This window comes from Prionailurus viverrinus, chromosome A2 (assembly GCF_022837055.1).
Source record: "Prionailurus viverrinus isolate Anna chromosome A2, UM_Priviv_1.0, whole genome shotgun sequence".
Classification (NCBI taxonomy): Eukaryota; Metazoa; Chordata; class Mammalia; order Carnivora; family Felidae; genus Prionailurus; species Prionailurus viverrinus.
The window spans coordinates 109,888,411-109,902,156 of NC_062562.1; the positions used below are offsets into that span (position 1 = coordinate 109,888,411).

General features: G+C 37.9%; 1 protein-coding gene across 1 annotated transcript in view; it reads right to left on the bottom strand.

The window, feature by feature from the left end:
* Positions 1 to 13,746, bottom strand: part of ANKMY2 (ankyrin repeat and MYND domain containing 2) — a 35,663-nt gene that overhangs the window by 8,404 nt on the left and 13,513 nt on the right. The window contains exons 4-5 of the mRNA XM_047845009.1: positions 12,997 to 13,095; positions 4,249 to 4,409 (exon numbers count right to left, since the gene is read on the bottom strand). Of these exons, the coding sequence (XP_047700965.1) occupies positions 4,249 to 4,409; positions 12,997 to 13,095 (260 nt within the window). The remainder of the gene's footprint in view (positions 1 to 4,248; positions 4,410 to 12,996; positions 13,096 to 13,746) is intronic.

Below are 13,746 nucleotides of genomic sequence, written 5' to 3' on the forward strand. Positions count from 1 at the left end.
GGCAGAGAGAGAGGGAGACGCAGAATCGGAAACAGGCTCCAGGCTCCGAGCCATCAGCCCAGAGCCTGATGCGGGGCTCGAACTCACGGACCGTGAGATCGTGACCTGGCTGAAGTCGGACGCTTAACCGACTGCGCCACCCAGGCGCCCCGAGTTTTTTTTTTAATTTTTTTTTTTTTACTGGCTTTGTTATAGGCTAGATTACCTGAAGTAGGTCTGCACAGGACAGATGTAAACATCCGTGGGGACATAACAGTAATGCAAACACATGTGTAACATGGGCACAATTGTACACACATAGCAAAAAGTCAGTATTTGCTAACCTTTGTGTTACAACTAAATACCTATCTTGGGTAATGTAAATATCAGGTAATCACAGAAAGCAGATTTCATGTATTAGATCCTTTTCTTCAGATATGAAGATAATTTGTTAACTTACATAAATCCCATGCCTAGCCTAATTAAAAATTTAACATAGATTAAGTGTTCTTGTGAAATTAAAATATGATTTGAACTTATTTTTGACACTACTAGATTGGTATATAATATAATATTTTACTTACAATATAGCACTCAATAATAAAAGAAAGTTCATGAAATAAGTATAAGGAGAAGTCCGGTTGGTAAATTTGCTGACAACTTACATAATAACATTTATCAAAAATTAACTTTTGGCAGAGAAGGCTTGTTAATTACATGTATTTCTACTGTCAAGTGCAATCACTTGAAACTGTTGTATATTTTTGCATGAAGCGTTTATAATCAAAACACAGGATCTTAAACTTATAAATATAACCTTGTCTAAAAATTCTTAGAACCCAGATTCATTTTTTCCTTTTATGAAAATATTAGGCTTTATTTACTTTGTGATATATACCACTGTACTAAAAAAAAAAAAAAAAAAACGACATATAACCATAGCTCTATGAGCTTACTTGAAACATTTTATAAACACAAAAAAATATTATTTGAACTAGTTTCCTTCCTTTAATCTTTTGAGCATTATAAAGTAATCCATTATAAAGAAAATCTCATTATTAATTATTGAGGAGGAATAAATATATTCCATTAAGCATAAAAGCCAGATATATCTCATCTCCCAAAGAATGTAAGAATATGTTTATACAGTGACATTCTGAATTCTTTTTATTTTTCTTTTAAAAAAAATTACCAAACCAACAATTCTGGCCTTAAAAAGTTATGTACATCTGTCTCCTGACCACTTAGAGACTCTGCTCAATTCTGTTGTCATTTTTCCTGTGATTCTGTTTTTCTCCTGTATACCTCTGTATTCTGAGCATCAGCACAATTCTCCAAGTCCCTGTTGAAAACAAACATCCATATCGCTACAGGAGCCACTTAACCTTGACGCACAGGCAGCTATGTTAAGTGCACCGCAGTGAAAGGGTGAATTGTGTATCAAGGAGGCTCTCTGTGATTTTAAAAGGTCTGTGACTCTATACAATGGCTGTTAGTTACCTTTTTATAATACGCTTCAAGAAGACCCCTGCTGACTTGAAAAGGGGAAAGCAATGAAAATAAGCCACCACAATAGCAACTGCACAACTTTTATCCAAAGTGGGCGGGGAGGTTTCCAAGTGAATAGATCATTTATAGCTACAAAAAGCAAGGTGTGGTTTGAAGGAAGGTACTATAATTACAGAATAATCTCTTTTAAGACCAAATGTACTAAAAAATATATAATGTAGGCTATTTCAGTTCATATATGTTTACAATTTATTGCCTGTATAAATATACCCTTACTCTAATTTACTCAAATATGTGCTTTTATATTTATTTAGTTTTTAAAAAAATTATTTTGAGAGAGAGTGCACACGTTGTCAGTGTGGAGCCTGCTTAAGATTCTCTCTCCCCCTCTCTCTGCCTGTCCCGTGCTCGTGTGCATGGGCATGCACTCTCTTTCTCAAAAAAAAAAAAAAGAAGAAGAAGAAGAAGTAAAAATTAAAAAAAAGAAAAAGTAATAAAGATCATTAAAGAACAGTAATTACTAAAACATTTAACCCGAAGAGACTGGGTTACATATAAATATCAAAAATTACTCCACAGGGGCGCCTGGGTGGCTCAGTCGGTTGAGCGTCTGACTTCGGCTCAGGTCATGATCTCACGATTTGTGAGTTCAAGCCCTGCATCAAGCTCTGTGCTGACAGCTCAGAGCCTGGAGCCTGCTTCAGATTCTGTGTCTCCCTCTCTCTCTGCCCCATCCCCACTCATGCTCTGTCTCTCTCTCTCTCTCTCTCTCTCTCAAAAATAAACACTAAAAAAAAATTACTCCACAGACTCAATTATTCCCATTTATTGAGATTATTGCAGTCTCAAGGGGTAGAAACAGATATAAAAGACAGTGAATCAGAAAAATACAGGGAACTTCTTCAAATCAGTCTAAACCAGAAGATCCCATAATGCTCAGGCTGGAGGGCCTTTTAAAACCGCACACATTCTCCATGTGGAGAAATGCTATATCCTAGGAAAAATCCTGTCTTCCTACCCTAGCCTGCACCACCGCAAAGAAAAAGAGCGCCACGGGCGAGGAGGAGCTCCTACATGGGACTTATCTCTTTGCCTGCGTGTGCTGGGAGGGAAAAAACCCATCGTTACAGAAGGGCTACGCATTTTCTAAAAGTTAAATTCTAAGTTCCACTTAATCTCCACCATAAATACAAACATGATTTGTGGCTGAATTTCTGTTTTTGCCCACTTAGGATCACAAGTGTTACCTCCTGGGGTTCTTTCAGAATATTAAGTACAACAATTGAAGAGGAAAGGCAGATGGCAGGTATGTTTTGTAAGTTTGTTTCTTGAGCTTCAAAGTCTGTATGCAAAGGGAAACATCAATAAAGTAATAATATTACATATAATTTGGAACTTATATCTTCAAGTAAGTGTCAGTCTTTAAAAGAGTTACTTTATGCAAACTGCCCGCTTATTTTAATGGTGTTCAGTATGTTCCACAGATTCACCAAAATAGACTTTAAAGGACATCTAATTCACTGCATTTATAATAACATTTTGTACTAATGTTATTAATTTTTTATCCAATTTGTCATCTTGCTCACCAAACAGTTCTGAATTACTATCAAATCTATACGCTATGAATGAAGATACAGATCACTGAAATTTGAAAAAGGACAGCATCACTGTGGCACACACAGAGTTTTCTATAATGATTCACTGAGAAAATTATGCTCATGTGGATTGATTTATGAAAAAATAAATTAATTAAATTTAAAAATGCATTTTTTAAACAAATAAAAAAGTCTGTATGTAAACTATGAAGAAAATATTAGAGACAGTAGTTCAGAATGGCTCTTAAAGTTTCTCAGGTAAGCCATGTGAACTTCTGGGTTGTTCTAAAGAGTCTGAAAATCTATTGTGATTTAACTAATTCTGGAAGAACTATATTATTTAAAGGCATCAAATAGCTACTTGCATTAAAATATGTGGTCATGACTGAGACGCCTGGGTGGCTCAGTCGGTTAAGCATCCAACTTCAGCTCAGGTCATTATCTCACAGTTCGTAAGTTTAAGCCCTGTGTCAGGCTCTGTGCTGACAGCTCAGAGCCTGGAGCCTGCTTGGGATTCTGTGTCTCCCTCTCTCTCTGCCCCTCCCCAACTCACACTCTGTCTCTCTCTCAAAAAAATAAAATAAAAACATTTTTTTAAAAAATGTGCTCATGATTATATTTCAGAACATTTCCTGGAAGGATCTTTACTGTAATAGATGCTGTTGGTGCCCCACTGAGGTCCTCTTAGCAGCCTGTGTACTAAACCTCAGTTCCTGGGAGTGCTGGCTGCGATGGGCTCAGAGCTGCCTCCTTCTCCAGGGAACTGCCTTCATCCATAGGAAGCCATTGTCCTTGGCAGTAGCTGGGAGGCTGTCCTTTCCCTCTGGGAACAAGTTTCCGGCACTGGCAACTGAGTGATACAAAAGCCTGACTCCCTTGCCCCTCTGGAACCATTAACAGTCCAGAGCTGCCGTGAGATGAGGTGGAAAGTATGCTTCAGCTGAACCCACCTCTTTGCCAAGCTTCTCCTCCTGCCCTAGCCTGTGTCCCTCACTCTCAGGTTTAAACCAAGAACACTCCTTCACTGTACCAACTGAACAACAGAGCTCCATCTCAAGCTCTACACTGGCAAAGCCCAACCAAGATGATCTTACATAACCAAGAGCAGTTTCAACTCCGAAGCAATATTTAAATGAAAAGCGAAGATAAAAAAACACTATGCTACCTTGACCGGATGAAGATTTGTCGTGGTAATAATTTTGTGCAGTGGGCCTGCCAATTTTGGAGGCAGTTTTGGCTCTTTATCCAGTCCCTGGGGTTTCGTGTAATAATCCAGTCTCTCTCGGGGAAAGAAATTGTTGATTATAGTCACACAATCATGTTGACCTTTTAACAGAAAAATAGGAAATCTGTTATTTTATTATTCAAAATAGGACATTTTCCAATTTTTTATTAAGTATGTTGCTGCGTTCTTGTGAAGTAACCATGCATTAACGTCTTTCATTTTCAAGAAAAGAGAGTAGAAGAGGAGAAGGAGAGGTAAAATGTTTTGAGGAACATTTATAAGCATGTTTTGTGAGGTCAAGACATAATCTCCTTATAAAGACACAATGCACAGTACATAGGAAGATTATGGAGACTACAAAAAAAAAGGGGGGGGGGAGTTCAATTTATAATTGACCCTAAATATTTTTTAAAAGTTGTTTTGGGGGCAACCGGGTGTTGCATGATCTCGCAATTCGTGAGTTCAAGCCCTGCATCTGGCTCTGAGCTGACCACTCGGAGTCTGGAGCCTGGTTCAGATTCTGTGTCTCCCTTTCTCTCTCTATCCCTCCCCTGCTTGTGCTCTCTCTCTCTCAAAAACAAATAAATAAAACATTAAAAAAAAAGATTAAAAGTTGTTTGTTTTTTATTCTATTTAAATGTCTCTTCTTCCACCCCTACAGAAATGATGGTCATTCTTCCCTAATCACATCTGGCTTTCTTCACACAGAATGTAAATTCACTCTATATAGATTATTATTATTGTTGTTGTTGTTGTTATCTCCCCTTCCCTTGAATTTGAGAAAAGCTTGGCCTCTTTGTGAATATAATTAGAGGAAAAGCTTTTGCCGGCACAGCCTGGAATCCACTTTACAGCTCCTTATAGATCCCTATGCCACTTCTCTAAGCCATCACTAGAGGTAAAACTGGTTCTATGAAACCAAAACTGTCCCTGGAGAAGTTGGTAGCCTGAATGTGTGTTCCTGTTGCCTCTCCTTCCCAGGCTCCCTCACCACTAACTCTCTGGGGCGGGGAAGAGGCCACTCTGGGCAAGCAGCCAGAACCTCGCAGGGCACAGCTGTAGGTGCAGATTCTTCCGGGATCTCTGGAGAAGAGACTTCTTCCTCTTCTCTGCTTGCCGAGGTGGGAGGGACCAGCAGCGGAAAGTCCTGGGAAGTGGGCCCAGGGCACCAGGGCTCCGGGAGAGTGGTCTGGGTGGCCCCTGCCCAGCTTATGCATGGTCCTGGCAGTGTCTGCTTGAGTGAGGACAAAATATCTTCCAGTTGTTGACCCTGGGCCCACGGGTATAGAGATAGTGGCCCTTCTCTTCACTGCTCCACAACCCTCCAGCTTTACCTCGCTGCCTAGGAGATACAGAGCAAAGTTCCTGCAGGGATCCAGCAACATGAAGACTATGTGCTGCCTCCACCAGATGGCTTCTTTCATGGGAAGTGCACTTACAACCACGACCACTGACCCAAACAAGCACCAAACCATACCCCTAATCACCAAACGAGAACACTCAAATCAAGTAGATCGAGTACAAAATGTGAAGTCTCGCGGACTTTTCTGTTTCTCCAAACAGAAAAATTAGGAAATGGTAATCATTATGGAAGAGATGAGAGCTGAAGGGCAGATCGAGAAATGTAGTAGTGAAAAATAACACAAGTCCCAGAAAGAAAAAGAGAAATGGATCGAGACTTAAAGATTAAACAAATGATAGAAGAACATGTCCCTGATTTGAAGGGAAATTTTAGTAGTGACCACAATCTCCTTTTTGGTATTCAGTGCTGTTCTTAAGTACCCAAACACCAGGGTTTGTTTGTTTGTTTGTGTTTGTTTCTTTCTCTCTCTCTCCCTCTTTCTTTCTTTTATTCAGAAAGCTCCAATATATGTACCTTGAGGGGATGTCAAACAGTAATAGGATATATTAGAAACATGAGGTGCTCTGTTTAGCAAATGATCATCTCTACATCCACAATATTCACAGAGGGAAAGACAGAAGCAGTCAATCAAGCAAATGTACTAGCAGGACATGAACATGTCGGCATCAAAATTAACACTGGTCACCGCATGTGGGAATTTACAACTGTGCAGAAAGAAACCAGACAAGATGAAGACAAACAACAATCCTTCCTTAAAATGCAGTCTATATCCAGCTTCAATAAAAAGATGGGTATTGCTACTTAAAAAAACAAAAAAAAAGTTCTAAAATTACCTCCTTAAAACCGTAAAATCGACAGAGAAAAAGTTGAAGAGAAAACAGTCGGGTAAATAGAGAATTAGCTTGTTACTATGTGTTCTCATCAGCCTCTCAACTAATAGAGTCAGGACAGTCCCTGTGAGCAGTGGCAATATTGGTACATTAAAAATACCAGCTATGTATCAATGACACAGTCACAGGAAGAGAGAGGCTTCTTAAGATTCCATCTTTGTAAGAAGGACAAAATAATAATATTTTCAGCATTAATCTTTTTTACATTTTAGGTACTGCTTACATTATTTTGATATTTTATTTTAAATAATCAGCTAATAATTTATATTAGACTGATGTATATACTTATAACCAAAACAAATATTTAGTTTTACTGGTATTTAATTTATGAATTCTGAGTAAATACAAATAAAACAGTACTATCACTGCAGAAAATATATGCTGGGGGCGGGCGGCGGGGGGTGGGGGGCAGTGTATAATCTAGGGCCAGAATTGCTATCACTAGACTTAAGTCTTCCTGATTGAATAGGGTCACTGAGTCAGTCTTAGGAAGGATAACTGAGAACACACACACACACACACACACACACACAACTAAACACATCTTAGTAAAATGTTTTATTTTCTAGGATAGGCTGAAATTTCAAAACACACTTCCAGAATGATATATGGAAAGTTTACTAAGGAAAATAAATTCTCATTTATAAGTACGTAGGAAAGTGTGAAGGAAGTTCTACAAATGACTGAGGGAAAAGCACAGTGATACAAGAACCATGAAACTACCCAGGGATGACTCACATTTCAGAGAGAAAGAGAATTTCTGTTATGATATGTTTCAAACCAGATTCAACCTACAAACCATCCCAGAAGGTCCTGTAGCCCAAACCTAAATGAGAACACAGAGAGCTCCAGATGGAGCTAGGGGGGAGGGGAGAGGAGTGGAGAACGCCTGGTAGCAGAGATGGCTAGTCTGAATAATGGGTGGAGGCAGCATGACTTGACTATGAGGATTACTGGAAGAGAAGTAACACACTTTGAATGACACTCTAATTACATATCGGGACTAAAAATACTAAACTCCCTCAGCAAAGTCCACAGCTGGTGGCAGTGGTGGAGGAGGAAAGGAAAGTCCCAGGCCTGATAAGGCAAAACAGAGAAATGTAGAGAAATCAATGAGTTTAGAAGTATTTTCTCATGTTCGAATTGCTAAATGGGCAAATACAGTTCCTTGGGGGTGGGACATAGAGGAGAATTTTGCTCTTGTGTTTTTTTTTTTTTTCCTTGCCTGGTTCTTTTTTTTTAATTTTATTTTTTATTTTTTAAAATTTGCATCCAAATTAGTTAGCATAGAGTGCAACAATGATTTCTGGAGTAGATTCCCTAATGCCGCTTATCCATTTAGCCCATCTCCCCTCCCACAACCCCTCCAGTAACCCTCAGTTTGTTCTCCATATTTATGAGTCTCTTCTATTTTGTCCCCCTCCCTGTTTTTATATTATTTTTGCTTCCCTTCCCTTTTGTTCATCTGTTTTGTCTCTTAAAGTCCTCATATGAGTGAAGTCATATGATTTTTGTCTTTCTCTGACTAATTTCACTTAGCATAATACCCTTCAGTTCCATCCACATAGTTTCAAATGGCAAGATTTCATTCTTTTTGATTGCCGAGTAATACTCCATTGTGTGTGTGTGTGTGTGTGTGTGTGTGTGTGTGTGTATGCCACATCTTCTTTATCCATTCATCCGTCGATGGACATATGGGCTCTTTCCATACTTTGGCTATTGTTGATAGTGCTGCTATAAACATGGGGGGTGCATGTGTCCCTTCGAAACAGCACACCTGTATCCTGTGGATAAATGCCTAGTAGTGAAATTGCTGGGTCGTAGGGTAGTTCTATTTTTAGTTTTTTGAGGAACCTCCATACTGTTTTCCAGAGTGGATGCACCAGCTTGCATTCCCATGTTCTTGTTTTTAAATAACCAACAAATATGGGTTTGACTGGGAGTGTTGTGAATAGGAAAGTAAGCATTAGTGGAATGGGAAAGCATTCTTGATCTTTCAAGTTAATGAAAGAAGAAATAAGTGTACTCTAACATGACCAGGCCAGTCACATTAAGCACACACACACACACACACACACACACACACGCGCGCACGCACACACACACAAAACCACCAAGTAAAACAAAGTGTAAAAACGTGGTAAAAGAGGAGGTATGTAGTCAAGTTTATCAATAACCACAAATATGCGTAAGCTGAATACCTGTTAAAAGAAAGAATATCTCATTCTGGATTAGAGAACAGAGCACACCTACATGGGTTTATAAACATACAGGTATAGAACTAGTTACACTACTAAAATGAAATAATAAAGATGGAAAATAAAGAGATCAGCAAAGAGGTTATTGACAAAAGCAAAAAACCAAAAAGGAATCAAGAATGGTTATAATTTATGAAAAAGTATATTAGTAGATTCTGTACTAATAAAACCACTAGCAATTTCATAAAAAGGGAAGAGCTAAAAATATTACCATTAAAAACAGGAAAAAAAACCTAGACATGTCGATTTTCACTACTATTGTTGCTTCTTACTTTGAAGCCTGAAGCAAATTCAAACAGAAAATAAATGCAATTGAACAGCTATAAAACCCAGGAGACTCTAGTAAGAATGACTAGAAAAATACAGAAATCAATGACTTTCTCCTTATTACCCATAACCAGCTAGAAATGACAGAGTGTGGCAGTCAGTGGTAGTGGGAATTCTCCTTACAATATGGGCAATAACTACAAATTACCTAGAAGTAAATTTTAAAAGAATGGAGTTTCATTTAAAAGAACGAACTGATCTGAGGGAATATAATGAATATTATTAAGGTACCAAAAATAAGTTCTAAAACACACACACATACACAAAAATCAATATATCAGCATACCATGCGATTGAATAGCATGTCTTATCATACAGTGGTCAATTCTCTGAAAATAATTATATAACTATTTAATAAAAGTCCAACAAGAACCAAAAAAAAATGGGGGGACAGAGGAAGGTATTCAAATGGGAAGACCTGAAGGGAACATGTGGTTTAAAGTCAATGTGATCAAACAATATGGTATTGATACAGAGAGTGACAAGCAGGCCTGTAGAAGAGAATATGGGGCCCAGAAATAGATACCAGTATATAAGAGAAATTAACTTACCACAAAAGTGGTATTACAATTGAGTGGGAAAATGCTGGGTGGTTTAGTAAGTGGTGCTATCACAATTAACTACATATCCAGGGGGAAATAAACTCTAAAAAATTAAATTTTGAAAGTACAAAAAAAAAAAAAAATTGAAGGGCAATTAGGAGAATCCTCAACTAACCCATATTTAAGAACTCTTCTAATAAGACAAGAACCACAGAAACTATAAAAGAAAAACTATGATTACTTAAAAATAAATTTTCTATGGCAAAAGTTCCCATAAAGTCAAAGAAGGAAATATAACTATTTGAAATACACTTGAAAGAAAAAGGGTTAGCAACCATAATACACATAAAGCTCCTCAAAACAGTAAGAAAAAGACAACCCAAAGGATAAATAATGAGTATGAGCATCCACAGAAAAGAGAAATAGAAATGACCAAGAGCAGAAAATAACTTAATTTCGTGAATAATGAGGGGAATGTAAATTTACAATATACTATCTTTTCAACTACCAGATTGGCAAAAAAGTGAAAGCACCCAGTTCTGATGAAGATGTTCCTAAGAATGTGAATTGTGTGTGTGTGGCGCGTGGGGGGGCGGGTGCATCTGGGTGGCTCAGTTGGTTAAGCGTCCAACTGTGGCTCAGGTCATGATCTTGCAGTTCATGAGTTCGAGCCCTGAATCAGGCTCTGGGCTGACAGCTCTGAGCCTGGAGTCGGCTTCAGATTTTGTGTCTCCCTCTCTCTGCCCCACCCATGCTCGCACACTGTCTGTCTGAAAAATAAACAAACTTTAAAGAAAAAAAAAAAAAAGAATGTGAATCATGGGGCACCTGGGTGACTCAGTCAGTTAAGCGTACAAGTCTTGATTTTGGCTTAGGTCATGATTTCACAGTTTGTTCGAGCCCCACTCTGTGCTGACAGCTTGCTCAGAGCCTGGAGTCTACTTTGGATTCTGTGTCTCCTTCTCTCTCTCTGCCCCTCCCCCAAATGCACTCTATGTCTCTCAAAAATTAATAAATGTAAATTTAAAAAAATTAATTTTTTTTAATTTTTTAATAAAAAAAATAAGAATGTGAACTGTTATGCCCTTCTTTAAAAGACAATCTAGACTTACACTGAAATTAAAAATACATACCCTGTGTCTCAGCCCTTTTACTTCTGAGAGTATGTGTTATAGGGATTATAGCACTGTCGTGTAAAAATATATGACCGAGGATCATTATTACATCATTTGTAGTGAAATGATTTTTAAAAACTATCAGTAGGGGAGAGCCAAATGCACTGTGGTACGTCTGAATCATATGGAATATGACATAAATTCAGTGGAAATAACTGAATTTATATCCACTGAGATGAGAGGGACTTCCATGGCATACTAGTAAGTGAAGGAAACAAGTTATAGGAAATATATTTGTAAGATAAATCTTTTTTAAAAGATAAAAATCTTTTTTAAAAGATAAAAATCATTCATATGCGTGCACATATTGATACAAACTATTCCGCTTGAGGGCAGTAAGAGGGGGTGGATGACTTTTTAAAAAGACTACCTATAATGGAAAATATCGTGTAGACCAAAAGGGTTTAATTCTCGTCTGTGAGATTCAAATGGAATGCAAACAATTCTCTTATTTTAGGATGGGACTGGGGACAATTTCTACCTTAGATTTCTATGGATCTAGTGGTGTTAAGAGAAAGGAAAGTAAAAGAGCATCGTATTCATGTGTGAAAAAAGAGGCCTCTCCACTTCCAGCCCTGTGACCTGAGGGAAGTTACTGAACCTCTGTCTGCGCTCTCATTTGCTACATCGTGGACGTGATGAAAACTGGGAGTTCAGTAGAACCTCATTTCATCTAACTGCTAGTCCTCAGGGCACAGATCAGAAAACTGAGTCCTGCAGAGAAGAGATGTGCCCACGATCTTGTAATGAATTAGCAGCAGACGTGAACTAAAATATGAGAACCAAGCTTCCTGGATGAGTCTTATTTCCCCTTTGTACTGACACCCTCAAAATGAGCCTAGTGGTAAGCTGGGGGCAACCAGGGAGCCTCTAACTGTGGGAGATAAATATTTCTCTGAAGTTTGTACTGCAAGACCATACTTAAATCCTCCTGAAATTGAGATAAAATAAGGATATTCGCTCTCACAGAGCTGACTCAGTGACTATCTGACTTAATCACTGGTAGCTACTATTAGTGTTTTGAGATAATTTGGTAACAAAATTTAACAAAACATACAGTTATTGCCCTCCTGCACGAGACTAATTTCCATGGCTTGAATGTAATTTCTCTCAAAACTTCCTTGGAAGAGGATACAAGATCCCTCTATTTGATGTATTTCTATGAAACCCTTAAGCTGTGCCTTGAAGTATATTTTCACAATGGTTGTCATTGCTATTAGCCTCCAACTGCCTGAACACATGAAGAGCCTCTGTTTCATTCACCACTGTATCCAAAGCACCTACAGTGATGCTTGGTATATAGGTTGCAAACAATAATTATTTGTTTAATGACTTATCAGTCCTAAAAAGTCACTTGCTGCATCCCCAATAAATCAGAGGTTTATAATTTGCTTGTCTATTTTTGGACTTTCCTTAACTGCTAACTCAGTGGGACTAAAACACCAACGACCAAATATTCACGCCACTCTCTTCCAAACCCCTCATATTATGTCCAGTAACAGGATTAATATACCAAGAAATACTGGGCACAACACAATAAAAGTTTGTGCTTGGTGAGGATGAAAATGAAACAGCTATATATTACACTATTATTAATGCTCCTTTCTATGAAAAAACTGCATTGTTGCAATTTTTATTAGCAACGGTAACTGATGACACCTATTTAGTGCTACCCGTAAAGCTCTGGAAGTCAACATCTCATTTAATCCTTTCAATAACCAGGAACCATGTTACAATGGATAAAGTAAAGGTCAGAATAATTAAGTAACCTGCTACTGACTGGCACAGCCAGGATTTCAATTGAGGACTGTTGACTTCACAGTTCATGTTCTTGACTTTAGGTTAAACTACTTCCTTAGAGAAATAAGATACAGTCATCAAAGCACTTAACTACAACTAAAATGGCCCCACTATTCTTTGTATCTCACAAGGTGGAAATTCAAGATAGCTTGCTCATTTTCTCCAAAGGGTCACTGGACGTTTCATTAAGTTAGACAAAACCCAGCAAAGTGTAAACATTTTGCTTCTTTAAAACTAAACATGACACTATTTGTACTCTGAGAAGCGAAGTGCTATTTCTTCACGGAGGACATTTTGGATACAACCTAATTAAAAAATGCCGTAAAAACTCACCCACAAAGGCTGCCATCTGAGCTGCTGTTCTTCCTACAGAGTTGACAACATCTGTCTCAGCACCAGCTTCCAACATTACCCACGTGATGTCTTTGTTACCTGACGTTAGAAGGGAACGTATCTGTTAATATTAAGGAAATGCCCAACTGAAAACACCTCCTTCAAATGATCTGTACCCTTTTTCCTCATTTAGTTTTAGGTTTCTATCTTGTGAATATTTTCATTTTCTCTGAAATGTAAATCATAACCAGAATAAAGAGTAAAATAATACAAAAACCCATATAGAGATTAACCTCATTTTGGGGGAAAAACATCAGGCAATACAAAGACGGTATGGAACTATCACTTTTTTTTTTTAACAAAATCTATTTTTTTACTGATAACGTATAAAGTGAAAAGAACAAAAAATATCAACAACAAAGAGTGATAAAATGAAAAATCTCCCCTTAATATCTACTACTAATCCATCCCAATCCTCACATCCACAGGCCCTGGAATAATGATACAACAGGTGACGGTCTATCATTTGCTTTTATTCTATTTGCATTCTATTGCTAATGTAATCATTACAGATATTTTGCTATTATGAACTATACTTAGTGACCAGCATTTTCCATTAATTTCTGCAGGATGGAACAGTTCCTGGAAAACACTGAAGAATCAAAGTTATGCCTATTTTAAAGGCATTTTGCCAGGCTGACTTCTAGCAGGTTGGGCAGATGTGCATATGCCAAAACAGTGCAGAGAAGT